The 26083-nt window shown below is 36.8% G+C and overlaps 1 protein-coding gene across 1 annotated transcript in view; it reads left to right on the top strand.

Moving 5' to 3' along the window:
* Nucleotides 1-26083, top strand: part of RAPH1 (Ras association (RalGDS/AF-6) and pleckstrin homology domains 1) — a 97947-nt gene that overhangs the window by 58123 nt on the left and 13741 nt on the right. Inside the window, 8 exon segments of the mRNA XM_040604973.1 lie at nt 10972-11049; nt 12459-12618; nt 16283-16404; nt 18087-18152; nt 19587-19730; nt 20953-21063; nt 24688-24786; nt 25391-25511. Of these exon segments, the coding sequence (XP_040460907.1) occupies nt 10972-11049; nt 12459-12618; nt 16283-16404; nt 18087-18152; nt 19587-19730; nt 20953-21063; nt 24688-24786; nt 25391-25511 (901 nt within the window).

The raw sequence follows: 26083 nt of genomic DNA, 5'->3' as shown, positions 1-26083 counted from the left end.
GTTTCTGCAGTACTGCAAAATGTGCTGTGCAGTAGGAAGGAGCCACCCACAAAAGGTGCCTGGCAAAGAACTGTTGCCTTTCTGTCTTTAGACATGTCTCTCCAGCTCAAATTCACATAGGTAGTTGTCATCACACTGTTGTTTCGCATTTTACTGGTCAACACCTGTTCCCATGAAATACCATCATTCTTCATTTCCAGAATAACTTTCCTGTGGTTATCTGTTTTCATATTTTGCTGCAGGTCTAGAAAGCAGCATTAGAAAAGTCTCCAATGGTTATTATTTTGTAAGAAATATAGGGCATTCCCATTTCTGAATAGAATAAAACTTCCTTAGTGGAGAAAAGTTCCACTGTACTTCAGTGCAAGATGGCAATAGCCAAAATGACTAGTGATACAAGGAAGGTCTGCCTTGAGCTTCTCTGTGGGAGAAATATTCTCCAGCAAATAGTATTTCCTTTAAAGAAAGATTCAGTATCCTCTCTTTATCCTGACACTATTGTTAACTGATAGACTAAAGAGAGAAGGTGGCTAAACACTAAGAGACTACAAATGTACATTGTAATGTTCTTTCTACTGCTGTGCTCCATTCACCAAGAAAAAGTGATCCATATTAATTGGAGTCCATGTGATGTCTGACAAGAACTTTATTAAGAAACTCTTTAAAATCACTTCCTTGAACTTGTCTTTGGATTTTTATGTGTATTTTTGAGGTTTGGATTGAGCCAACTGATTTATTTCAGAGATATTTTCTCAGTTGTAGTGAGACCATTCTAAACCTGTATTGTTCACCAGCAATGCTAACATCACCTCAGGCTGAGTAAAAGAACTGTTCTTTAAATTATAGCCTTTCTTGAGTATCATTGAAGCTGCTGGAAATCCTGTGTATGTACAGGAGGAATGTTTTAGTTCATCGGTCCCAAATGATATGATTATTTCAGGAAGTCTAATCTGAGGATTCTGTATGACTGCAAACAATGGACAAGAACTTTTAATTATACCAGGTCCTGCATCACAAAGTTCTCATCCGTGTGTGCTTGATATGTGAAAACTTGTCACTAGGCAGCACTGCTGTGCTTCTAAAACATATGATGTAGATACAGATGGTAATTAATCTGCAGGCAGGAAAATCTTCATTCAGTCTGTAGCATAACCTGCATCTATATTAGTGGCTAAGTACCAGGTGGAGCTTGGGCTGGAGCTTAGGTTTTACTTCAGATGCTGTGTGGAGTCTTTTAAAGCCTGCTAGACATCCTTAATTACTCAGCCCAGCACGTGGTAGTCACATCAAGTAATCTCCCCCTGCAGGAACTGCATGAAGTTATAGACATGGTCTCTTCATTTTTTTCAGGAGACTATAACTTATTGTGGCCCTGGAGAAGATGCAGGGGTTCTGTGCTGCTAATTATTAAACAAGAGTATAATAGGCTCAGTTGTCATGCCTTGTTCTATATAGAATTGCACCAATCAACACAAATAAGGTTGAGCCAGATGCAGCCACATGACACAAGATTCACAGTACTGGGGTGGTACACAGGAGATATACTGTGTCACAGAACATTAAGTGTTAGCCTAATTTCCTTAGCAGACCTGTGACTATGTGGCTCTGCAAATGTGCAAATTCCTGTGGGCTGATGGTTTTGTTGTTCCTCTGTAGCAGATATTGGAGAAGATAATCACTCTGCTGACTGTCATTAACTGGTTTTTGCCTTTAGAGAAGTCCTTCTCTGGTGGTTCCCACTGATTTTGCATCCCCTTTTTAAACAGACTAAAAGGTATTTTCTGCTGATTTCTTTTCCAAGAGAAATGCAGGGATTTGTTTCTAACTTCTTGGATTATGTAATTTGGGCTGTACAAGAGAAGAGCTTTTTGAAAAAAAAAAATAAATTATAAGTCAGAGTTGGATTATTGTTATGGTAATATATACTTTCTTTAACTATGGAAGCAGCAGCCAGTGTAGAAAGCATGACATCAGTTCCTTGTCTCCAGAATGACCGATTTTTTTAATGGTTTTATATTTGCATAACAAGGGTAGAATGTTCAGTGTTAGAAGACTGGACAGGAATTTGAAAAGCATTGTATAAGTGCATATTTTCTTACTTTTATAGTTTTAAATGTCTTTTAAAATAAGTTGTCTCTTGCAGAAAAGAAACCAGCAGCAGGTAAGCAAAACTTTTCTTAATTCTATTGTGTGACATTTTGTACAGGGGAAGATGAAAACAATGTATGCTATTAGCACAACTGCTTTTATACTGGTGTGTGTTAGGCTGGTAGTGTTTGGGAATGTTCACATTTGTATGGGAGGGAAATAAAGTGATGACATAGGGGGGTTTTTCCTTAAACTCTGCCTTCTGTAATCAAGACACTATAAAATTACTATACTGACTTCTTTTGACTTATGTTCTTTCTCTTTCTTTCTGCACAAGCACTCCTATTTGGACAGGGAAACCTCCCTCCTTCTGAGAAACATTGCAGGAAAGCCTTCTCATTTGCTGACCAAGGTGATGCTTCTTCTTCCCACCTGTATGTGACTATTTCTATATAGAAAGAATGCTTTTGGTGTGTGCTATGCTCCTCCCACCCCTGCCCTTTCCAGGAACTTGTGCGTATACTTACATGCTTTTCCTGATTGTCCAAGGTGCTTTTAAAGGCTGAACTTTGTTTCTGCAGATTTATCGAAGTGTTCAAGTTCTTGGCAAATACTTAATAGCCGTGTCAGCAGGTAAAATGCCTTAGTTGAAAAGGAAGTGTACTGAGCTAGAAGTTCTTTTGTTTCTATTCCCATTCACTAGTTGAAAAAATAACAAAGATCACAACTGTGGAAAATATATAGGAGTATTCCATACTGTTAAAAGGCAGTAGTATCCTTAAGATAAGTTTACTTGTTATATTGAAGATAAACTGTAGTAAGTAATGGGATTTTTTTTTTTAACATTTTGAATGCTGTCTTGATATAATGTGGAGAGAATATCCTAGTAAGACAGTGGTCTAATGAGCCAGTTGCGTACAAATCATGATTATAAATTCGTTTTCTTTATAGGAAAGGGGTCAGTAATGTACTAAGAGAGCACAAATTGCCATTCAGTTTAAGAATTACATTTTCTGTACATACTTCCTTGTGAAACTAAGAGTAGGAGGAATGGAGCAAGCTGTAAATCTCCTTGATGAAAAAACAAGCTGAGATGCAGAACGGCTCCACGTTGTTGAGCAAACTTTGAATGTTCAGTAGTGAGGTGTCAGATATATTTGATGCTACTGCCTACTGCAAACCACTCCTTGGGTTATTTTTTGCAAATAGACACTCTAGAGGAGGAACCTCAGGCAAGCCTGAAGTGACAAAATGTACCTTGGTGACCACAAAACAATAAGGATAATGTTTGCTGGGCATAAGCATTCTGTATTTCCCAGTAAAATCTTACAACTAGTTTACTGCTTTTTTTTTTATATACTTTAACATTCTTCTCAATGCTCAGCATGTATCTTGACAACAAATTTTCAGGCCGTCTTCTAGAGGAGTACAAACAGCCATACTGAAATAGTTTTCTGCTCTTGTGATTGTTTTGCTTGAAATTTAAGTCCATACCTCTTTCCTTTCCTTGGAAAAGGAAAGTCAGCTCCTTGTCCCTGCACCCCCAACAAAGCAAATTGCCACCAAACCGGCAAACCTTGTTTGATTGCAAATAGATTAACAACAGCTGTGCCACAAACAGAAACCATAACTTTCTCTGTTTCATCTCCATATCTTTCATATCCTTCCTTCTGGTTATTTGTATATGGGATGAGTGTTGGTTACCATATGGAACTTAAATTAAAAGAATATGTAAAATATTAAATCCATTGCATCATGTGACCATGGACTGCGTCACATTAGTGATTCTAATGGACTGCTGAAGTAAAATGTTTGGATTTATAGATCTTTGTCTTGGCTTATTAGACTTTGTAGGCCTTTGAGTCAGGTACTTTTGGTGAGCTACTGATGTTCTGAGGATAATGTTTGTTTTTAGCTCAGCTTAGGGCTGACTCAGTAGAGCCGTGCTCTCTACTGCTGACTGCTGAGCACGCAGTCCTGGTGTGGATAAGTACTGGTTCTCTTTGACCTCCTGCAGAGAGAAATATCTTTATTAATACAATGAAATGAAAGTCCACTTTACTCCTTAGATCTCTTCAGCTTGCTGTAACATTAGATAAGCCCCATATGAGAGAAGCAGTCCCAAGAAATGGGGCTTTTCCTTGTAGCAAGTTGTTTGATCAGTGAACTGTAGGATTATATTGCAGCTTTATGCAGGTGTCTCTGGTGTCAACTATTTCTTATTGTTTCTTGTATTCTTGCCCTTCTTTGATCTGTCTGCCTCTTACATTGAGACTAGAGAGACTTTGGGGGAATGATAATACCAGTTTTGTCCTCTGGTAATACAACTAATTGTAAAAATTATAGACTAGAGTCCTTCTGTGTTAGTCATGCACAAGCACAGTTCCTGTCGCAGCATAGGGCAGATCTCAGCACAGAAAATGATCTATTCGTTGTGGTGGTCTCTTCATTTTTAAATGTAATTCCATTTGTTTATTGTGTACACAGCATGCAAACCCATTTGAAAACAGAGGTGAAAGCATATCAGTGAAGTTATGGAATGTTGAAAATAAAGCAGTGTATCATTAATGTCAGATCTGCAAGCTTGTTTCCCTGTAGGGTTGGAATTAAGGCATCAAGTGAATACTGAAAACTAAGCATATGGATGTGAAATAAAGAGCACGTGCAACTAATTTTGAGAGTATTTGTGGCTCAAATATATCCCAGTTTAGGACATGAAGAAAGGAAATATAAATGTAACATGCTGAATTTTGAAGTTACCATTTCTTCTACCATTCTGATGCATGTGAAGCTGAAACTCCATTCAGGAAGCCAGATGACAGTGATTTAATGACTGAATGCTTCAGATATGTATGTCAGCATCTGCAGAAAAGGAATTGTGTTATGCCTTCTCTTCCGAAATACCTAGTAATTCATTCATCCTTTCTTGTCGATTTGAAAGGCAAATATTTTTCTTACGAATGTTGATTCTCCTGTTTTTTAGACTCCAGTTATCACACACTGTAATGCCTTCAGACCTTTGAATAAATCAGCTGAGAAGTTGGCTTCATGCGTCTTAGGTCAATCTGATTCAGATGTGCTCATTCTTGAGTGAAGCATCTGTTTGAGATTATTTTTTTTAATGCCATTTAAAGATAACAGCAATTGATTTATAATCTGCAAAGGATGTAAGTACAATCTGAAAACAGCCAGTTTTTGAGGAAGTTGTGAAAACACCTACATCCTTTTTGGGGTTTCCAGGTGGTTAGTAGCAGGATTTTGTGCAATGCAGAAAACTATATAAATTTTTTTATTCAACAGGCTGCTTCGTACTAATCTGCTGTGATTATTGTGATGTTCCTGTGTAGTTTAATGCTACTTTTGTCTTGGAATTAATTATAGTATGTTTCTGTGGATACATTGCTAGACAAACAGCCTTTGTTCTCAAAGCGGTGTGTTTTGCTCTGTTCTATGTATCAGTTGAGCTTTTTGTCCAGCTAAAACTCCTTGCCAGTCCTAGTGCTTCATCTGTTACGTTCTAGTCTTCTTTCTACTCTCAGACTTCCTTACAGTGTTTTAAGGTCTGTTCTCCCTCCTGGTTTGTTGATTTGTTGTTTTTTTTTCTTCTCTTGCCTTTCATGCTTTTTCCTAGTCCCAGATCTAGTACCTCTTCTCCTATAACTGTTTGCCTTGGATAGCCCCAGTGAGAAGCCTGGCCTAGAGCTGTTACAAGACAGGTCGTATTCACAAGCAGGCAGGGAGATAATGTAGTGCAGATGGATGCTTCAAGGGATAAGAGCCAGTGAAATTCCTTGCAAGTGTGTTTTGGTTTTTTCTTCTTCGTTGCTACTGGCTTTGTCAAATCTACTTTGAGTAGTCTTTCAAGGGGATAGAACAATGTCTGTCCCCACTGAATAAGATTCTGTTCTGCCATACCTTCAAAATGGCATAAAGTCTAGTTGGAGACTTAACCAATGGTGCACCCCAGAGGTTCAATGCTGGGTCCAGTATTTTCAACATCTTCATTGATGATCTGGATGCTGGGGCAAAGACTAACCCTGATTTCTGGGTCTGGTTTGGACTAAGTCCCCCACCTCTGGCCCACACCAAAAACTGTTTCTTAACACTGATCTCTTTGCTCTATCTTTCCTTTGGCTACCCAATTTGAGTGCCACACCAATGGCTGCTGTACACTCACATCTAGTGAGCTTTGGAAGAGAGTAATGCCATTTCGCTTTCTGCTTTACAGTCGCAGGTTATTCTGAGTTATGTTGAGTAGAAATACAATAAAACATATGTTTTGAGAATGGTCATGAGCTACTAATGTAAACACAAGTCCATTGTTTATAAATGGGCTGTGCCACCATTGCTGCATTGTTTTTTTAGGGTAGGGGTGTTCTACTTGTTGTAATGAGTTTATAAAGAAATACAGAAGAACTGATGTTAATATTCACTCATTTGGCTTTCCCTTTCCAGTGTTGATCACATACATGCTTGTTCTAGTGTTCCTTTTTTTTTTTTTTTAATAGTAAATAAAAACAACCGACAGAAAACAATTAGTGGTGAATATTCTGATCAATAGACATTAAACATGAGGCTAATAAACATGTCTGGAAGTTCCGGGGAATCAGGTACAAATTGAGATGTTAATATGGTGTTCTCGGGCAACAAGAACCTCTGTTTCAATAAAAACTCTGCAGGAAGGGAGAGTCCTTGCAAAACAGGTGACTGCCTTTCTACCTGAGGATAGACTGTAGCTGGAAAAATAAACAGTGGATGCCTGCTTCAGGTCCTTCAGAAGTCAATGCTACTTGTGTAGTTGTCTTATCTGCATTCAAAGAAAAACTTCAGATAAAATTTTAAAATATTAAACATAAAAGAATTTCTTCTTTTATGTGTCTTGTGATCTGTGTATCTGCTTGCTAACTTAATTGAAACATGGACTTTGTTACTTACCTCTTACCATTTCATTTCTAGCTTTCCTAAATACTGTAACCTATAAGTGATTCCCCTCCCCTTTTTTCTGTTCTGCCTGTGATCTCTGTAAAAGGGATCAGTTAATGACACTTTAAAAACGTACAATGAAACAAAAAATGAAACCCCAACCTAGAACTGTGAGGCATAATGTCATTTGAGCAAGGTCAGCTTTGTCATAGCACACGTCTTGCATATTTAATGGTAAAACACAGATGAAGCATCTTGTAACCGCACATTTAACTGGAATCTGGGGCAGGAGACTGTGATTGTCATTATATCAAGGAAGTCTTAACTTGAGGTTTTTTGGGGTTATTCTTTCCAATATTCCAGTATAAGCTAAAATTATTGAAGACTGAGTACTGATATAAAAATACAAAGAAAAATTAATTAATTTTAAGACCATTGCACTGCAGAGCAGTACTCGTTTCAATTTTAGCTCACAAAATGTTAGGATACTTTGGATGAACAAGTGCTTACCATGAGTATGTTTCCAAGCATTCTTTAAATCAGGTGTGATGTTTTCCGTAACCAAAAGTAATCTCAGCTTAAAGCTTTGAAATGCAAGTATAATAGTCCCAAAGGCATCCCACTGAAGTGAGGAATTCATGTTGCAATTTTACAGTGATGTATACTGCTACTAAAGGAGATTCTGTTTTTCCTGTCAGAGGTGGGAGCGACGCTCCTCTGTTGTTCTGTGTTTTTAGACAGTGGGTGCATATGTCTCTCCTTTATGCTTTTCCACAGCATGTATGTGACCGTAAAGGCAGTCCTACCAAAGAGTGGATTCTGCTGAATCTTTCTGCTGTGTTAAGTTTCAACCAGGTCAGCTACCTGCCTGGATTGTCTGTTTGGCCACAGCAGCACTGTGACTGCTGTAACCGAGAAGTAATGCTGCACAAGGGAGACAGGTGGATCAGCCATATCAGGAATTTACATGGAAATAAAATATGCCACTTGTAAAACCATGACCGAGGCGGCAGTACTGCCATTTATGTGCATTTTTATGACCCTTTGGCAACCTAACTCGCATCGTTGTTACCAGAAGGAAATAAATACCCAAGTTAAATGTGCTTGGACCATAGGTCCTGGCCTTGTTAGTTTGTGGCGTTGAATGGTTTGCAACTGCAGACAGGTGGTTTTGCCACCTGTCACCTTTTTCTATGTGCAATGAAAAATGTTGTTAGCTTTGTACAAGCTGATGGATTGCACATGGTTCCTGTTATTGAGGAGGTCTTGGTTCCATGTGCAGGGGAGGGGAGAGAGCCTGTGTTTGTGTCTGAGTCCAGTTTTGGGGTAGCGTTGATGAGGAGGGGATGTGGGGCTGTTTTCTTGGGCCATTAGGAGAGAAATTGAAAGAATTGTGAGTTTTGAGGATTTCTGTAGTTATTAAATTATTAAGTAATTAAAATACATAGTTATTCCTCCTGCTCCAATGAAATACCATTTGTCACATTAGCAATGATACTCAGAAGTCTGAAGACTAACTATAAGGCAATTCTTGAATAACTTAAAATCTTTGACTACTGTGTGCTTTCAGAAATTTCTAATTCTTGCTTCTTTTTCCTCTGTGCATTTCCAGTAAGTAGATTTAGATCTCTTTTTAGAATGTGTTACTGGCTGAAACTGGTTGTTATTTTTATAATCATAGTTCTACGTTTTTATTTCAGTTTAAACTGACTTTATTAAACTCTAGTAAAGCAAAGAAATCTTGGTCTCTGGACCCACATTAAAATTGAGTGGGGGATGAAAAGTAGGCATTAAAATAATAAATCGTTAATCTTTTTTGGTCTACATATTTATTTTTAAAAGATTTTTAGGGAATGATGGATTATAAACTTTGACATCAACAAAGATGTTTTAGCTGTATTGGCGCAAGTATGTGAGAGGCCCCCAGGTCACCTCTTCCTTGTTGCTTGCTCTTTTGTTGTTGCCTGTGTGTGGCTGTACAGTGCTCTGGCTGGGGTTTGCCATAGGTAGTTGCACAGGTATATAGTGAAATAGGGTGAAAAATTGTGCTGCTTGACTTTAGTGAAGAGCAAAACCAAATGTGCTCTCAACCTTTGTACAGCAATAAAGATTTATGTTTGGGCTAATGAGCAGCTTTTTGACCCATAAATTACAGTTTCTCCAAACGTACTATAAAATAAAGTCTTTTGCTCTTGCTGATTTCATAATGCATAGGTACATAGCATCACTTCTAGAAACTTGAAAGTATATAAAGTCTTGATTTTCAGTTACGATTTATTTCTACAGGTAGAAATGGTTAATGTTAAGGAAGAGAAAGACTATTTTAGAATTCTAGGTGTGTTTTACATTTAAATGATTCTAGTTATTATGGCACTGTTTGTTTGCTTTTAAGAGAGTGCTAATCTGATTTAACCTTTCTAAGCTATATGATACCATTGTTATTGAAGAAAAAGCCACAGTTCCCTGTAGACTAATAAAAACCTGTGTTCCTAGGTAATTGAGTGCCCCGATAATGTTTCAAGCTCACGTTATTTTTGCTCGTGTCAACTTACTGGTTCATTATATTGAAAAGAATTAGATATCTGACAAGGCAGCCTATTGCCTGTGTAGCGGAGGTTTTTTCTGATATTTAGTACAGTCACAGGTGTGAGGGAGCAAATGCTGTTAGGTAAGAACATAGTAAGTAGCACAGGGAATGCCCTTTAGCAGTTGATAGGAGTTGATAGTAGTTCACTGAGAAGTGGAAAACTTTAACTCCTGTGGATTTCAGGATAGCTGAATCTTGACTTTTACAAGGAAAGCAACCATCTAAACACATGGTAAAGAAACCGCAAATTACATTCATACAAGAGAGCAATGGAGAACTAAGTGTCTGTGGTGTGCTGAGTAGTGTTGTGATGGGCTGAGCTACTTTTGATCTGAGAAAAGTCTTAATTTTTCTTTTCTAAGGAGATTGAATATTTTGGAGGGGTTTTTTTTTTGTTTATTTGTTTGTTTATTGTTCTAGAGATTATAAAATAACTATGATCATCTTAGATATTAGCCACAATGAACATCCATAAGTTAAGATTGCTAAAATCTGAAGCCTGCATATGGCATCTTAAAAAGAGTGGTTGCTTGCTTAGCTGCATTTTTCAAACCCATTTTCAACAGAAATATCAATAATCTCCAGAAATTAAAACCCAGTATTGCTAGTCTTACAATATACACATTTCTTTAGCATCAGCAGGTAGAATGGATTTAAATTAATTTTTAATGCATTTCCAGTTGTAACAAAAATAGATTATTTAGAAGAGCATCAAACAAAAGAATGCTCATTTGCTTTGTGTGTCTTAAAATACTTAAAGCAAGGAGAAATACAGCCTGGACTTAGTAAAGATAAAGGTAATGTTTAAGCTGCTTAGTTATTGCAAATGGATTTAAGAGTTTAAAATTTTCCAAACCAATGCACAGTGTGGCATCCTATTTATAAGATTTGCTTTCCATGCTTTCTGTGTTATGTTAAATTCTGATACTTTTCAGTGTGCTATTTATGTTTTATGTTGATCAACCGAAAATCTATTGGGTGTGCTCTGTTGTACACTCTTGTTGAATCCATATTGTCCAAATCTATGACTGTAAATACATGATATGCTAAAATATTTGGTACCAATGCACAAGACTACTTACAATGTGGAAGAATTGAGAAATGCCAAATGTGTCTATACAAAATATATACCTTCAGTATGTTCTTTTAGACATAATGGCAGTTGTATTTCTAAATATTAGAGACACATAGTAACACTTTTTGTCTTAAAAAGTAATAGTCTTCACCATCACTAAGAAATAGTTGAGGATTTACATACGGGTAAATCAGCATTTCAGTTAAATGTTTTAAAGCATGGTAGCCTCAAAATTAGATCCACTAAAACTGGACTGAAGTTTGTGTTAACTGGAATCTTGTGTGTTGTGTCCCCCTAGGAGGAACAGGCTGCTAAACTCAAAGCTGAGAAGATTAGGGTTGCATTAGAGAAGATTAAAGAGGCACAAGTGAAAAAGGTACTGCTTTGTAAGATCTTTATTTTATAGTTTTTCACCTGGAAAATGCAGACAAAATTCTTCTCATGTGTGTCTTATTACCCTTAAGTTGCCCTAAATAAAATAGGAACACTACTGTTCTGATCTTGAGTGGTAATGTACTTTTTTATCTAGACGGGACCTAATCAAGAAAACCCTAGCATATAGAATGCCATTATGTTTTTCTTAAGGAATAGCTCATTTTGCAGCTAGTGCGCATTGAGAAGACTTTGCCAACTTTACCCAGAGCTGAAACAAAGGTGTTCTAGCCTCCTGAAATTGTCTTTGTATACTAAGCAGTCACACATTTAAAATTAGGGTCTGTTTTCTTGACAGACCCCTTCCCATTATGCATAGCAGGATTTTCCAGTGATAAATGGAATACGAGCATTCCAGGCTACAGACAGTGGTTAGCAAGTGGAGAAAGTCTACTGACATTACTTGATGCACTCTCAAAGAATATAAAGTGTTCCCTTGAAATTTAGCATTCTTATCTTACATTTGGAGTTTTTCAGTAGATTAAAAAGCCTTTCATATTTACTGTTTATGTGTCAAAAGCTGAATTAATGTACTAGTTGGAAGATGGGAATTAACAGCCAACCAGTGTCTTACGTTTAGTTGTAATTAAACTAATTTTTAAATTAGTAACTTTAATTAGTTAGTTTAATTTTAACTTTTTAAAGTTTACCTTTTTAAAGTTAAAAAGTTACAACTTTTCCAGCTGAACAAGGTGTAAAAAAGGAAGTAATGGTTGGCAAGAAGAATCAATTGTCTTACATTTTTTTGATTAGTTAAAAAATGGCTGCATTTTTCTTTCCTGGACAATGACCTCTTTAAAGTGCCTATGAAAAGCCATTGTGTTTTACAAGGAGATTTCTTTCCCACTGGTGCTTCATACACCTCAGAAAAAGATGATTTACTATAGGTATATGGTTTACATAATCAGCATTTTCAGAAAATATGGAGGAAGCAGGCGGAAAGCTTGAATTTCAAATCTGAAAAATTCTGATCCTGTATGATGTTGTGCAGAACTCCATGTCTATGTTTGTTCCACCTAGATGCCTAAGAAAAATTTTCACAAAGACACTTTATTAATCAGAACAGGACACTTAAGCAGGAGGGGTTTTTTCCTTCTAGATACACAACTAAAGCACGTTGTCATTGTATTGGGAAGACCTTTATATTTACTCTCTCCTACTGAAGGAGAACAGTATCTTGTTAAGTGTCTGTGATGCGTCATCTAACCATCATTTATGGCTTTGTTTTGATTGAACTTAATATTTTATGCTATTTAAACAAAATCTTATAAAAAACCCCAAGGTCTTAAAAAACATGGTTTTATTTGAAATGTGGAAAATTAATCCTTGTTATCCTAATTTTCTGCTTAATAGTTGGTGATCAGAGTCCATATGTCTGATGACAGCTCAAAAACAATGATGGTGGATGAAAGGCAGACAGTGAGACAAGTATTAGATAATCTGATGGACAAATCGCATTGTGGTTACAGTTTAGACTGGTCATTGGTGGAAACCATCTCTGAATTGCAAATGGGTAAGTAATAATTATAAATATTTATAATTCTTATTGATATAATACTTGTCTATATGTCCTCAGAACAATTTAATTTCTTGTCTTAATAATGTTCATCGTCCCATTCATTATTGTAGTAAATGGTCATTCATGTAATAAAGCTCATGAATGGTGCTGTTTCAGAATGATCTAGAAATGTTTTCTTTATGATTTTAGCATATCTAAATTCTAAGGTGTGATATAGGAATTTTACTAATGTCTAGTCACTGAACCTCTTGGTTTTCTTGTGTTCTTCACAGAAGAAAGAGGTAAGGGATAAAAAGCTTATCATGCATCATCCTCTTTGTAAATAGTATCTTGTACTGATTCTAATAGCTTTTATTACAAAAAGCTGTCTGCGTTTTTTTGCTTTTAAATATTTTAATGCAATTGGCAATATGGCTTTAAGGGCAGTTGAAGCCCCTTTGTGCTGCATTGCACGTACCACGATGTCAGTTGTTCATTTAGCCAATATACCATTGGAATGCAACAGAAGGGGAAAAATGATAGAAAAACAATATTAATCTCCATTATCAGAAAATAATTACATCAGAGAGCTATTGAGCCCAGACTGAACCCAAATATGCAAATTAATATTTCCTCTCTCCTTTGGTGAAACCTTTTCTATTTGAGGCAGTGTAGCATGTTAACTTTGCTTATTGTTAGACAAAAAAGGCCGTTGTAGGGTGACAGGGTGTCCTTTGAATCTTCTACTTTTCATATGAAAAAGAGATCTTACTAAGCTCAAAACATCAACATTTTAATAAATGAAACCTTGAAAGTTACCCAGTTTTTGAAACCAGAAAGAATTTGCACAAATTCTACGTAAATCCAAACTGAGTATATAAAAATCAAAGGTGTAATTCTTTAACATTTTACAATGAGAATAGTATCAATAAAAACTTTATTAATACTGCAATAGTTTTATGTTTCTATCACTGAAAAACCTCTGAATGTGTAGGTGGCAGGATCCTGAACACAAAGTCTTTTCCATCAAAGATTTGCTTTCATAAGACACTTCCATTCACTGTGCAGCCTGGAAAGAATAGAGGAAAAAATACTATAATTTTTTTTTCAACTTCTGTTAGAAACGAAGACCTAGGCTGCAGACCGAAAGATAAACTGATATTTATCCAAATTAACACTGCAACTGAAATAAACTGATTTTGGAATGAAATGAGGGTTAACATCATGTTGGGTGTTTTGCAAGTATATGCTTGTCCTACTGTATGGGCTCAGTGACACACTGGGCATGACAGAATTTGCTGTATTGAAAGTTTTAAGTTAAAGAGCATCATATATTATAATTACAGAATTTTAAATTCAGACTACAATGTGATAAACCTAAGAGAGATGTAATAGGGTAGAATTAATTTTCCTCTTCCATTCTTCAGTTTGGCTTTCCTTGATCCTTGATGCAGCAGCTGTTGGGTAGTTTTTCATAGAGTTCACGTGTATGTGTTTTTAATAGACAATCCAACATGCAGCTTATTTGATTAATGATTTTTACTGGAACTTGAAAAACAATTACAACAAAGCCTGTTGTGTTGTTGTTGTGTAATTGTGTTGTGTTAGTTTGCCAGTGGTTCATCTTCTGAAACATTCTTTTCTGGCAATGCTTATGTGAGAAGAAGGAATTCCTTTACTATATTTTCCTTTAGCAAGACACAGAAGACCTATGTACCATCAGAGTGTATTTTACCATGTTGTCTTGTCAGCTGATCGCTCATTAATTGCACAGTTCAATACAATGCAGTGAAAGTTTAAGTTAACAAGCTGTGGAGAAAGGTGTGAGGCCTGTGGAGTTCCTGATTGTCTTTGCATTTTATGTGGCCTGCTTCAAATGTGTGTGGTTAATGAGTTTTTGAAGTCTGATTTAGGTACACATTCTTGATGTAGAAGGCCACCTGTTGCTATCTAATGGTCTAACCAGGAGCTTTATATGTATTTGCAGAAGAACTCAGTGATACTATTTCCAGAATGCAGAATTAAATTCTTTGTCCAGTTTTACCCTGCAAGTTTGTAACAGAAACAACTGTGGAAGGTTTCTTTTGGTTGGGACAAAGGTTGTTTCCACTTTTTCAGTTAGAGCAGAGTAGGTCTATGAAGTGTCTGTCAGGTACAATGTTTGAATTTTAGTGAGTAGGCTTAATAATAGGAACATTGTATTATATGCAGTTTTGCATACTGTAAGCACATAAACACTCACTGAATATGTTGTTTCATATTTGAGTGAAGTTACAGTTCTTGCAGTAACGGTTGATACGTTTTGAAGGCTATCTAGTTTCACTTACTAGACTCCGGTGAGATTTCAGCTTTTGTATCACAGTCCTCTGAAGCTTTTTTGTTTTATTCTTCTGTTAGGTAACACCTTTTTTTACTTTCTTGGAAGACAGTATTGCTGTGTTGCTGATAGAGCTTGATGGAAGTCGTGAGTTAAAACTTGAAAACTTAGAAAGATCTCACTGAGACCGCGGTAGTGTTGTGTTGTCATCTCAAACCTTAATTCATTCCCTACCGATGACATTTTGTTGCATTCACTCTGCTTAGTATTCTTAGTTACTAAAGATGTTGAAATGTCATCTGTCATCTCAGTCTTCATTAGCGATAGCTCCTAGGTCTGGATGTGATCAGTGCCATATACCTTCTGTAAAAATGTGGTGTAATTGTGGAAAAAAACATGTTCTGCTTTCAGATGCAATTGAAAGGTCAAGCAAGTTCTGAAGTATTCCGAAAGAAGTAATTTGCTGAAATGCCACTGTGTGGCCTATGTGGAGAGGGAACAAATTGCAGAAAGCAAGATTCTACATCTATGTCTTTGAAAGGAGGAGAAAGTTGGTCTAATGGTTTCTCAAAGATGTATTTTTCTTTATTTTAGAATAAGGGTTTTAAGATATTTCTCTACCATTTCAGTAAATTTTCCTCTTTTTTTTCTTCCCCTCTTCTTTTGCCTGTTTTTCATTATCTTGTACTAGTGATAACTATTTCAACAGAGTCAAAACTCAGAGTTCTCAGAAGCCATTGTTGATTCATCATTTAGTCAGCGAGATAGATTGTAAGAAATAGACAGTGTCAGTTTTCAGACATCTACAATACCCCCACTAACTGGGTATTCTGCATTTCAGAGGTATTTTGTTTTCCTCTGACTATTGTCTTACTACTTCTTTTGATACTTTACGAGTGAGATAGTGATTGGGGATGTAGAACCAAATTTTGCGCTGAAAAAGCGGCCTAATAAATTCCTGCCAGGATTGTGTGGACCAGAGTACATAAAAATGTGATAACCTTCTTATCTGTACTTAAAACTTTTGAAATATTGTCATTTGAGTCTGCTGTGTTCATGTGGGATGGTAGGCTTTGTCAGGTAAAAAAAAAAAGAAAAATACTTCATGTATTGATGGAACTTACGCCTGAAGAGACAGAAGTGAATGTGTTGTGTGAGTGTATATGTAGAATTTAACCAGGCATGTCTGAAAGTTGGCTAAGTTCTTTACATTTCTTAGTATGAACTTCTTCCCCATTTTAGTAGGCCTTGAACTGTGTTTTCTCTACATATATGCCTTGTCTCCCAGGTTTGACTACAGAGTAATTTATATCACAATATGTGACAGATTCAAATGTATTTGCTCCCTTGTTATTGCTGCAGAAAGGATCTTTGAAGATCATGAAAATTTAGTTGAAAATCTTCTGAACTGGACAAGAGATAGTCAAAACAAATTAATGTTTGTGGAACGCATAGAGAAATACGCACTTTTCAAGAATCCCCAGGTAAGCCTGAGAATCAACATGAATGCATGTGTGCATGCAGGGATGCACACCTGATTGCCGTTTTTTGGCAGCATTAATTTCTGTACTTTTATTTTGATACTTGTCTGTGTCTTAAAATGTCAGGCAACTTTCACGTTTCAGCACCGTGTGCATTGACATTGTGGTTGGCACAAAATCAAGTCCCTAGGAGGAAACCATGAGCTGAAACAATCTTTTTGCTAATGTGTTTGTGGGTTGTTTTAATGGAGGTGAAGGCAAGCAGTTTCATGGCATTTACACCAATACTTAGTGCTGTTCAAATACGTAAATATGGAAAGAGAAAAGATACCGCTAATAGTAATGCCTCTCCAGTGTACATTCTTACATTGCTTTAGTAATGTAACGGGAAGAGAAAATCGAAGAGAATAGCTACTCCATGGCCAGATGGCAAGTGAGGAGAAGAGAGCATCTGTCCTTCCCTGTGGAAGCTGGGACCTGCCCCTATTCACCTGCGTTTGCTGTTTCCTGGCTAGGAAAGCAAAGGCCCCTCTTCTCTCTCAGATGGCCTCAAAGGCCCCTCATCTATCAAGGGGTAGCTACGGGTCTGATAGCTGGCAGCAGTTCCGTATTGTAAGGGAGTGGACGAAAAGAAACAGAAAAGCAGAAGGTGACTTTCTGAAGAATTTGAATTGAGAAGTGGATATGGTATCGCTTGACCTCTCAGTTCTTACCTAATGTATTCCCTCTGGGGTCACAGATTGTTCTTACATCTGTATGGCCTCTATGTGGTAATGTGTTGGATTTAAACTGAGTATCAGTTTTGCATGTTTATCCTTTGGGACACCATCTGTGTACTTTATTTACTTATTTTTAAAGCAAGAATTGAAAACCAGGTCGTCTTCAAGTGTTTTGCAATGAAGCAGAAGCACGTAGTTGATATAGTTACTGTCAGTACATATGGTAGGCACTGTCATCAAGAATGAGGTACCAGCATGAACCCAGTATTTCCCTTTGGTTTAAAATATTGAACTGGCTAAACTTTGTTGAGTATGTTTGGGGTCTTTCCTAGTAAGAGGAAGATTTTCATTGTCCCAGTTCTTTCGAAGCTGAAGAAGAGTACAAAACTTATAATAAGAGACGGTACCTATGCATAGTTATTATACATATATGCATATATATGTCTTCATTTTAGAAGACAAGGAGTATTTAGTAATTCTTCATGAAAATATAAATATTTTTGTTCAGCAAAGCTGTCAGGGCAAGGTAGAAAGAATTACATTGCTTCTGAGCGTGCTTCTTTGAACACATAAATAATGGCAGTATGTAACAATTGTAAAGATCTCTGGTTTTTACATATTTTTATTGTGGGGTTTTGAAGTTCATAGTATTTTTATCTGTGGATGCATTGTACCAGGCAGCTGTTTGTTCTGTGGAAAGCCAGGTTAATGTTGTTATAAGGCTGTTACGTACGAATATAGACTGATTGGTATTTATGGAAGAGGTGGCTATAACTTAGTTCCATGAATTATTTAGCAGTCTAACAGGTAGTTTCAATTGGACTGCAACTTTTTTTTTTAAGTTAGTGTATTGCTCTTAGATAATTGCTGGGTTTTTTTCTTGCTGCTATAGAAAGGTAAATGAGAAATGTTGTTTGGCTTGATTTCAGAATGCCTATAGAAATATTAAGCTTTCTCTCGTTACAGAACTATCTTCTGGGGAAGAAAGAAACTTCTGAGATGGCGGACAGAAATAAAGAGGTGCTGCTAGAGGTAAGACTGCCGAAACAAAAAGGGCATAGTGGTCATTTCAGAGCTTGAAGCTAAAGTCTAAAAGATTGTGGTGATTAAAATTGATGGATGGAGCTGACTGTAATTCTGGAACAATTGTGAATGGAATGTGTTACATTTTTGAGATAAATGGTTGTTTTAATGTTACCCTGTTTCAGATATCATTAATAAAAATGTGTCTCTATTTTGTTTAATAACTAAAATACCATACACAGTGATAATCAAAATGAGGTTACCTGTAAATATGGCTGGCTAAAACCAGCTGAAATTTGCACAGCTGTCACTTGTTGTTTTGACCTGTGCTGGTAGAGATTTTTCTTATGAGTACTCTCCAAATTGTTATTCACTATAGAACTCTATGGAATTGGTTCAGTGACTGGTCTATGTTAATATTATAAATTTTGTTAGTTAGCAAAGCAGTTAAAAATGGTTTCAATTACATTTTAAAATAAACAACCAAATATTTTAAAAAATGAGTGACAGAAAAGGCAGTTAATTAATATTGAACACATGAAATAGGTTACAGAACGAAGGACAAAAAAAAAAATGTCTGCAGCAAATAAATCAAACAGCAAACATAGCTTCTGTAAGCTGGAAAGTGAATGGATTTGTGACATGTTTGTAGACATGTACCCCTACTGAAGTGTCATAGCTTCCGTTTGATTGATTCCACAGAACAATGATTATGATTTCAGTAGTTAACACAAAAGTAAATATTTTGGGTATTTAATTTTGGACTATACTAAATACAATTTAACTTTTAAGTAGCATATGCGTGCTCTTTAGTATATTATTAATATGGGTTTTAGTAAGTGGTTGTGTGAGTACAGTGGATAAAAAAAGATGCCTGAAGCAGTGACATGCAGAGAGTTGCAATTGTCTGATCCTTTCTGTCTTGTACGGTTACTAATAAATCTGTGCTGCATATTAATCTGGATTGTATTTAAAGTGTTTGTTTTCTTCTGTTAGCTTTTCACAGATAGAACCTTAACAGAAGTTGTACCGTGGGCAATTGGTAGCAAGAAAAGTATATGGAATGAATTATAGATGTATCTGATGGATATGTAATTAGGTTTTGTGTATACTTAGACTTAAGAGACTATATCTGTAAGGTGACCTCGTGACTAAAGCCAGTAAAGCTGTTGGGAGATCTGTTACTGATCAGCGGTTAGAAAATCTTTACAGTAGCTGCTAATATTTCTGTTGTCATACTTGCACTGAGAAAATTCTAAGATCCCCTGTTGTGTTTGTCTGAATTACCTTATAGCTTCTACAGTTAATCTCTAATTCATATCACTGCATGAAAAAATGTGCATTCCTTAGATAAAGAATCAAAATTTCAGTCATTAAAAACAAACCACTGCATGCTGTATATTCTGTTTTTCTCTCTTCTCAAACCATTGTTGTTATTGGCAGGAATGTTTCTGTGGAAGTTCTGTAACTGTGCCGGAGATTGAAGGAGTTTTGTGGCTGAAAGAGGATGGTAAGAAGTCTTGGAAGAAACGTTACTTTCTTCTTCGAGCTTCTGGAATCTATTATGTCCCTAAAGGGAAGGCAAAGGTATGCTGTTTTAAAGCAATTTTCCTGAATTGTTTATTGCTGGTAAATCGTGCACACAGGAGTCAGCCTTAAATTTTGGCTTCTCTCTGCTGTGCCTAGTGCCACATCACTGAATTAAAAATGCAGCTTTATCATGGGAATATTGTGTAAATTACTGTGGTGGCACTTGATGTGAAACATCAAATTTAAAAATACAAAAAGACAAGGGTCTGCATTTTGAGTGAGGCTGGGGTTAAGGTGTTCAGAGACACTTGAGGAAAAATGATTGGTGGAGTTAAGAGGCTGTCTTTTGCTCAAGCAGAATTCAGATGAAGGACCAAATTGCACTGCAAATGCCAATCACAGAATAATCAGACCAACTCTACAATCAGTCTGCATAGTTTCATTGGGTTTATTTAGTTCATATAAACGAGATTCTTTTTGGACTACTTTTTTGTGCTACGTTTTTGGAAATTGTAAAAGTAATATCATTTCTTCAGTGTGACTTCTGTGTGTATCAGTAACAAAAAGTAAGCAGAAAGCTGCTACAAATGCCTTATAGCTTCAAGGCTGAACTACTGTGAGTTCAAGGTGTCTGTAAACGCATCAGTCTTGACAGCACCAACCGTACCCCCGTACAGGAAGTCCACTTCCCACACAGCTGGCAGCGAAGAGGAAATCTCTGTTGGTGCAGCAGCTCCCTTTAGAGCTGAATACGTCTCACGTGTTCTCTCCGCAGCCTTTTGCTTCATTAGAACAATCTATATGCAATACAGCCTGTTGAAATTTTGCATCCTTCAGTCGCTGCCAAACATTATTACAATTTTATTCACAGTCACACTGGAATTTGGACACCTTGATTATTACCAAAATAAAATGTAACCAACAGCTGTTAAAAAGTTAATGATCAGCCAATCCTATATACTTTCTCCTGATACCAACTCTGAATAAACTTTAGTAGTCCGATGTAAAATGTTGTCAAAATGCAAAATGCAGCCAAACCACAAAAAAACCAGAGTGAATTTGGAAAAGGATATCCTGGTTAAAAATGAACATCAAATGCAAGAGTTTATGCATGGCTGTACCTCCTTCTTGCAAGTTTTCAAATCAGATTGAAACTAGACCTTAACTAGATGTTATGTTAGTATTGGATCTTAACACTAGACTGATTTTGTCAGTGTCTGTGGTTTTCTTCTAAAGATACTTTGTAAATTACTTTTTTTTTATTATTATTATTTAATAGGTCTCACGGGATCTTGTGTGCTTTCTACAGCTAGATCATGTCAGTGTTTACTATGGACAGGATTATCGGAACAAATACAAAGCACCTACAGACTATTGTTTAGTGCTAAAGGTAACTTGTTAATTGTTCTGAAAATTCTCATACTGAAAGAGAAATTAAGGGGCTTGAAACATTTCCATGCTAACCTTAGTCTCTTAGACTGACTACACTTCCTAATTGTAAGAGCTGATTAACACAATATTAATCTTGTGAGAGATTATAATTTAGAATACCCTTCCTCTAGTAATACAACAATTGGAAAACTATGCCTGTCAGTTTTCAAGGCAAATCTCTAAATTATCTTCATTCTGCACATGAGAAAAGTAAATTGCCGTAAGTTACAGTGACAATGAGAAAGCTAAGTTTAACTGCATTTTCTGTGCAGTTGTAATGAGCCTCCTTGACAGAAATACATTAAAAACAATGAGAAAATGCCGTGTGGTGACTAGTGTTAAGAGAAGACATGGCTATGAATCACTTCCACATCAAGCTGACAGATTTCTTCTACCTGCCAGAAGATCCATGTGGATTGCAGGGTGGGGAAGGAAAAAAGATCGCAAAGAGCAGCAGCAGAATGGCTTTACTGAATTGATCTAGCACTCTAGGTTTCTCTCTTGACAGTGATCTTTCTTTACAAGCTGCTTAGGGAAAAATCAGAAGTACAGGGCAGTCTTGCAGTGATACTTCCATAGAATACTTTTTCAGCCTTTAGAAGTTTGGGGAGCTAAGGCGTGGATCTTGGCTGTTTGATAGCCCTAGGTGCAGTCTGACTCTTTGAGTATGCTTTGTCACTTACGGGATTCCAAGAAACTTTCAGAACGCAGCAGCAGCTGGGTACACTTGTACGCTCTTTTACTTGTTCTGAACCATCAGTGGCGTTCCATTTCATTTTCCTCTAGTTCTTGTATAGGAAGTGAACAGTTAGTGAACAATTGTTGCCTGTTTTACGTGCTCCTCATGACTGTGTAAACATTGTCTGACTTCCAGACTGGTGAGTCCCAGTCTATTTAATTGTTCATCGTATGATTGTTGATCATACTCTAAAACATAACAGTAAATAAACTCTTTTTTCTGTTTGGCAGCTTTATACATTATTCAGGTTCAGTGAGATAATATCCCTTGAAACACTAATTCAGGAAGTTGCTGTCTTCTCAGAATGTAGGTCCAGAGTTGTGCAGAAACTGGTGTTAGAGAGTCAGGTCTACCCATATTGCCCAACCTGAGGGAAAAGGGGTACTGTAAAGGAAGAAACTTCTGAGTGTAAAGGACAGATAGAAAGACCCGGTAGAAAAAAATGTTACAAAAGCAGTGAGCTGATCTTAAACTGTGAGCTTAATAACGTGAGTACTTCAGGCTATTTTAAATTGCATCAACTCTTCTCCCAGTCTCTCTCAGCTCCCACACAGTGTTCAAAATGGTGTCAGTTCCTGCAAGATAGCTAGCTACAAAGCTATTTTAAAACAGGTTTTCACAGTATGTTCACAGCAAGTAAAGTGTCTTCATGGATTTGAAAATGGTGCAAGTATCAAGAGATAGTTATAGCTGCACTTAACGCTTTTCCTTTGACCTCTTACATTCCCTGATCTGTAGCTCATGTGGTTTTGCGTTTGTCAGTAAATCAGAATGGTTTATGTGCCTGGATTGTGTGGCTGCCTGTCCACTGTGTGAAAAGAAGATTTCATCTTTCAACAGACAGGGCAACAGGCATTTGGACCCACTGAGAGGTAGATACTGAATATAAAATATGGGACATGATATTAGGGGAGAAAGGATATAGCTGAAACATGAAAAATATTTCCAGTTCTTATAGGTCACTGGCACCGTTAATTGAATGCAATTAAAAGCAAAAATATCAGTGCTCGTTGGTATGTATAAATTCCTTGAAGTAAATTGATTTCTTACATATAACTTTCTATCCACATCATTTGAACAGGTTAACAATGAATTATTTTTTTGGATTTGTTGACCACACAGAGTAAGCCAATCTCTTATCTAAGTAGATTTTTCAAAAAAAAATAAATAGTATTGCCATTCTGTACATAAAGACATGAAAATGTTACAGTCCAAGTCTAACATGTCTAAATTGTCCCTTTATTTTAGTAAATGAATGGAGTAGCATTAGTCAGGTAACTTAGACAAAATGAAGCTGCTATTTTAGCATGAAACTGATGAATACCAAGTTACTATATTAAGCACGATTGAGTTCTGCCTTTCTCAATTCTTAAAGTGTTATATCAGTGTTTTATATTAGTACCAACGTATAGAAGCCATACTTTTTTTTTTAAAATAGAAACTCAGTTTTGTGCCACAAAGATTCATTAAGCTGGGAAATATCTCTAAAACACAAACATATTTTTGGAGAGGTGAACAGCAAATACAAACTGAAAGGCCAGTTCTCACTGAAGTCCAAAATGGATTTGTCTTTGCATGTTTGCTTCCTTTATTTATCTTGAACCTTACTGTACAAGACAGGTGCTGTGCTGTTTTTAAATATAACATTTGTATGCTAGTATATAATATTAGCTCCCTGGTCCTAAATATTAAATTTCTGAGAGGTTCTTCTATTTCTATATAGCCAAATTTTTGAACAAGTCCAGGAAAAAGATGGCTTGTTAGTAATTTTTTGTGCTTCTGTAGACTCTTCTTTGTTATACAACATGTATGTGAAAGAGGCTGGTAGTGAAAAACGAAAACAATTATCTAATGTCATCATTAAATTAGTTGTTATGTTCTGTTTATGGAGATAAATACGCCAACAGGAGAAAATACTCTGAAAAGAGATTAAAAGGTCTTTGAGATATGTTTCAGTCTTCAGTGAAAACAAATACCTACGATCATCTAGCATCTGTGTCACTGAACTGTAAGCTAACAGAGGGAATGATAAGAACTTGAGTATTCAGAGTTGTCTGGACAGGTGGGACACACATGACTTCTACAGCATGGACAGGAAACAACTGAATAATCCATCCAGAATAATTTCCACTGTCTGATATTTTAAAAATACCCATTTCTTTCTTGACTGCTGGATTGATAAATTCTTTTTTTATATGTGCATGTGGGAGCAGCAGGTATTTTGGATGATAGTCAGTAGGGTGGGGGCCTTGAAGGTTCTACAAGCTGAAAATATGATTGTGCTTAACAATTTGTGTAGTGTCTCACTCAAGCCATACAAAAGCAGAGAAGACCAGTGTGTGTTTTTTGCTCCAGTTTGTTTTGGTGTGAGATGAAGGTGAAGTATCAGTGGCCTCCTTCGGTGGTGAGTTAGTCCACAGAGCAGTGAAAGGAGACCCCTCTTTATGCTTTGGCAGTCTCTTGCCTGTGTTTAGGAAAGGTTTGTACAAGCTGACACTGTTCTGACCACTTGGCTTGAAAATATAAAGGTCTCTGAAGAGCCTTACAGGTGCAGAAGACTGCTGGTTAAAAGGTACAGCACAAGAATAACTGAAAGAGTCACCCTTTCTTAGTGTTTCAAACCTGAAGTCAGTGCATGCTGGACACGGTGCCAGTCTGTGTGTGAGGCAGTCCCCACTGCCACCTCCTGAAGTACTCTCAAACATTTTTAAGTGGGCTCAGATGCGGACTACTGTTGAAGAGCTTCCAGCATTAAGTTTGTCTGTATAGACCTCAACAGATAAATGGCTTTCCTTGCATTCCTAGCTATTAAAATATTGATGAGGATTAACAATTTTTCTGCAGCATCCTCAGATCCAGAAGAAATCCCAGTATATCAAGTATCTTTGCTGTGATGATGTAAGAACTCTACACCAATGGATTAATGGCATCCGCATTGCTAAGGTAACCTCCTCTAGGCAGCCTTGCACTGTTGGCATGAGTTGTGATTATCTGTGTAAAACCATTTACAGTTACTAGCAAAATACGTGCTAAATCAAACTACCCTCTGTTTAACTATTCTGAATGTGAAAGGTACAATCCTCTTTACATATTGCGTTACCTGGCAGAACGGTTAGGCTTTGTTCATACGATAATTCAGCAACTGGGCCCTTTCTTCTTATTTCTGCTGCACATCTGTCACATGAGGAAGTTTTAACTGACACGGCTAGACTTTAACCAGTTCCCTTACAGATATTAAAAGGAAGGCTTATGGGAAAATAGAATTGAGAAAACAGAATTGTTTTCTAAGATGCCAAGGTTGGCTTAGTTTATTCACTGCCCCATTTCTTGCTTGATGCTGTCTCTTCTAGCATAAACTGGTTTTCTTTCTTTCAGCAGTTTGTGGATAAACCAATCAATGTTGCCTGAGTTCCTTAACAGAGCCTGTTGTTTCTCTCTGGGGGGGGAAAAGGTGGACTAGGGAAGCCAGAGAGAGGTGGAGCTCAACGGTCTGAAAAGGGTACGCAGCCTATATAGAGTTGTTAAATGTGTTTGTCATTTTGCTTAGTACGGGAAGCAACTATACATGAACTATCAGGAAGCATTGAAGAGAACAGAATCCGCATATGACTGGACTTCCTTGTCTAGCTCCAGTATCAAGTCAGGCTCCAGCTCATCTAGTTTGCCAGGTAATAATGTGATCTGTGTCATAATAGAAAGATTTAATTACCTTTGTTATTACCCATTATCTGGAGACCTCAGGAGAGACTATTGCAGGAAATGGACTATTTCTCCGAAGTCTTTTATGCTATGTTTAATCCAAACCATAGACTTTATATTTAACATATTTTTATAAAACTTTTTTTATTATATTACTTGCAGCGGTGTATGGTTTTGGAACATACAGAACTTTCTTGCTCGCCTTTGAAAAAGAATGTTTTTCTGCCGCTGAGAGAACTTTCATTCAAATTCCTGATGCATCTGTCTTCACCTTTTTGAAAAAAGAAATCAAATACATATTTTAATGGTGCATGAAGCGTGTGTGTATAGCTCTTAAACTGCTTTTGTTGACTGGAATATTTGAAGTTGGATAATGAGGAATACTCCCTGTCCAAAGGCAAAGATCCAGACAATCTCTTTAGAGACAAACTTTGAAAATACTGTTTCTGTTCCTGTCAAACTCTGTGTGCCTGCAGTAATATGCTCCGTTTTACCTCTCAGCAGGACTGGGACTGGTTTTTTGTAGTGCATAACAGTTTAA

This window comes from Falco naumanni, chromosome 8, assembly GCF_017639655.2.
Source record: "Falco naumanni isolate bFalNau1 chromosome 8, bFalNau1.pat, whole genome shotgun sequence".
NCBI classification, from domain to species: Eukaryota; Metazoa; Chordata; class Aves; order Falconiformes; family Falconidae; genus Falco; species Falco naumanni.
Note: the sequence above shows the minus strand (reverse complement) of the source record. Positions and strands in the feature narration are given on the sequence as shown.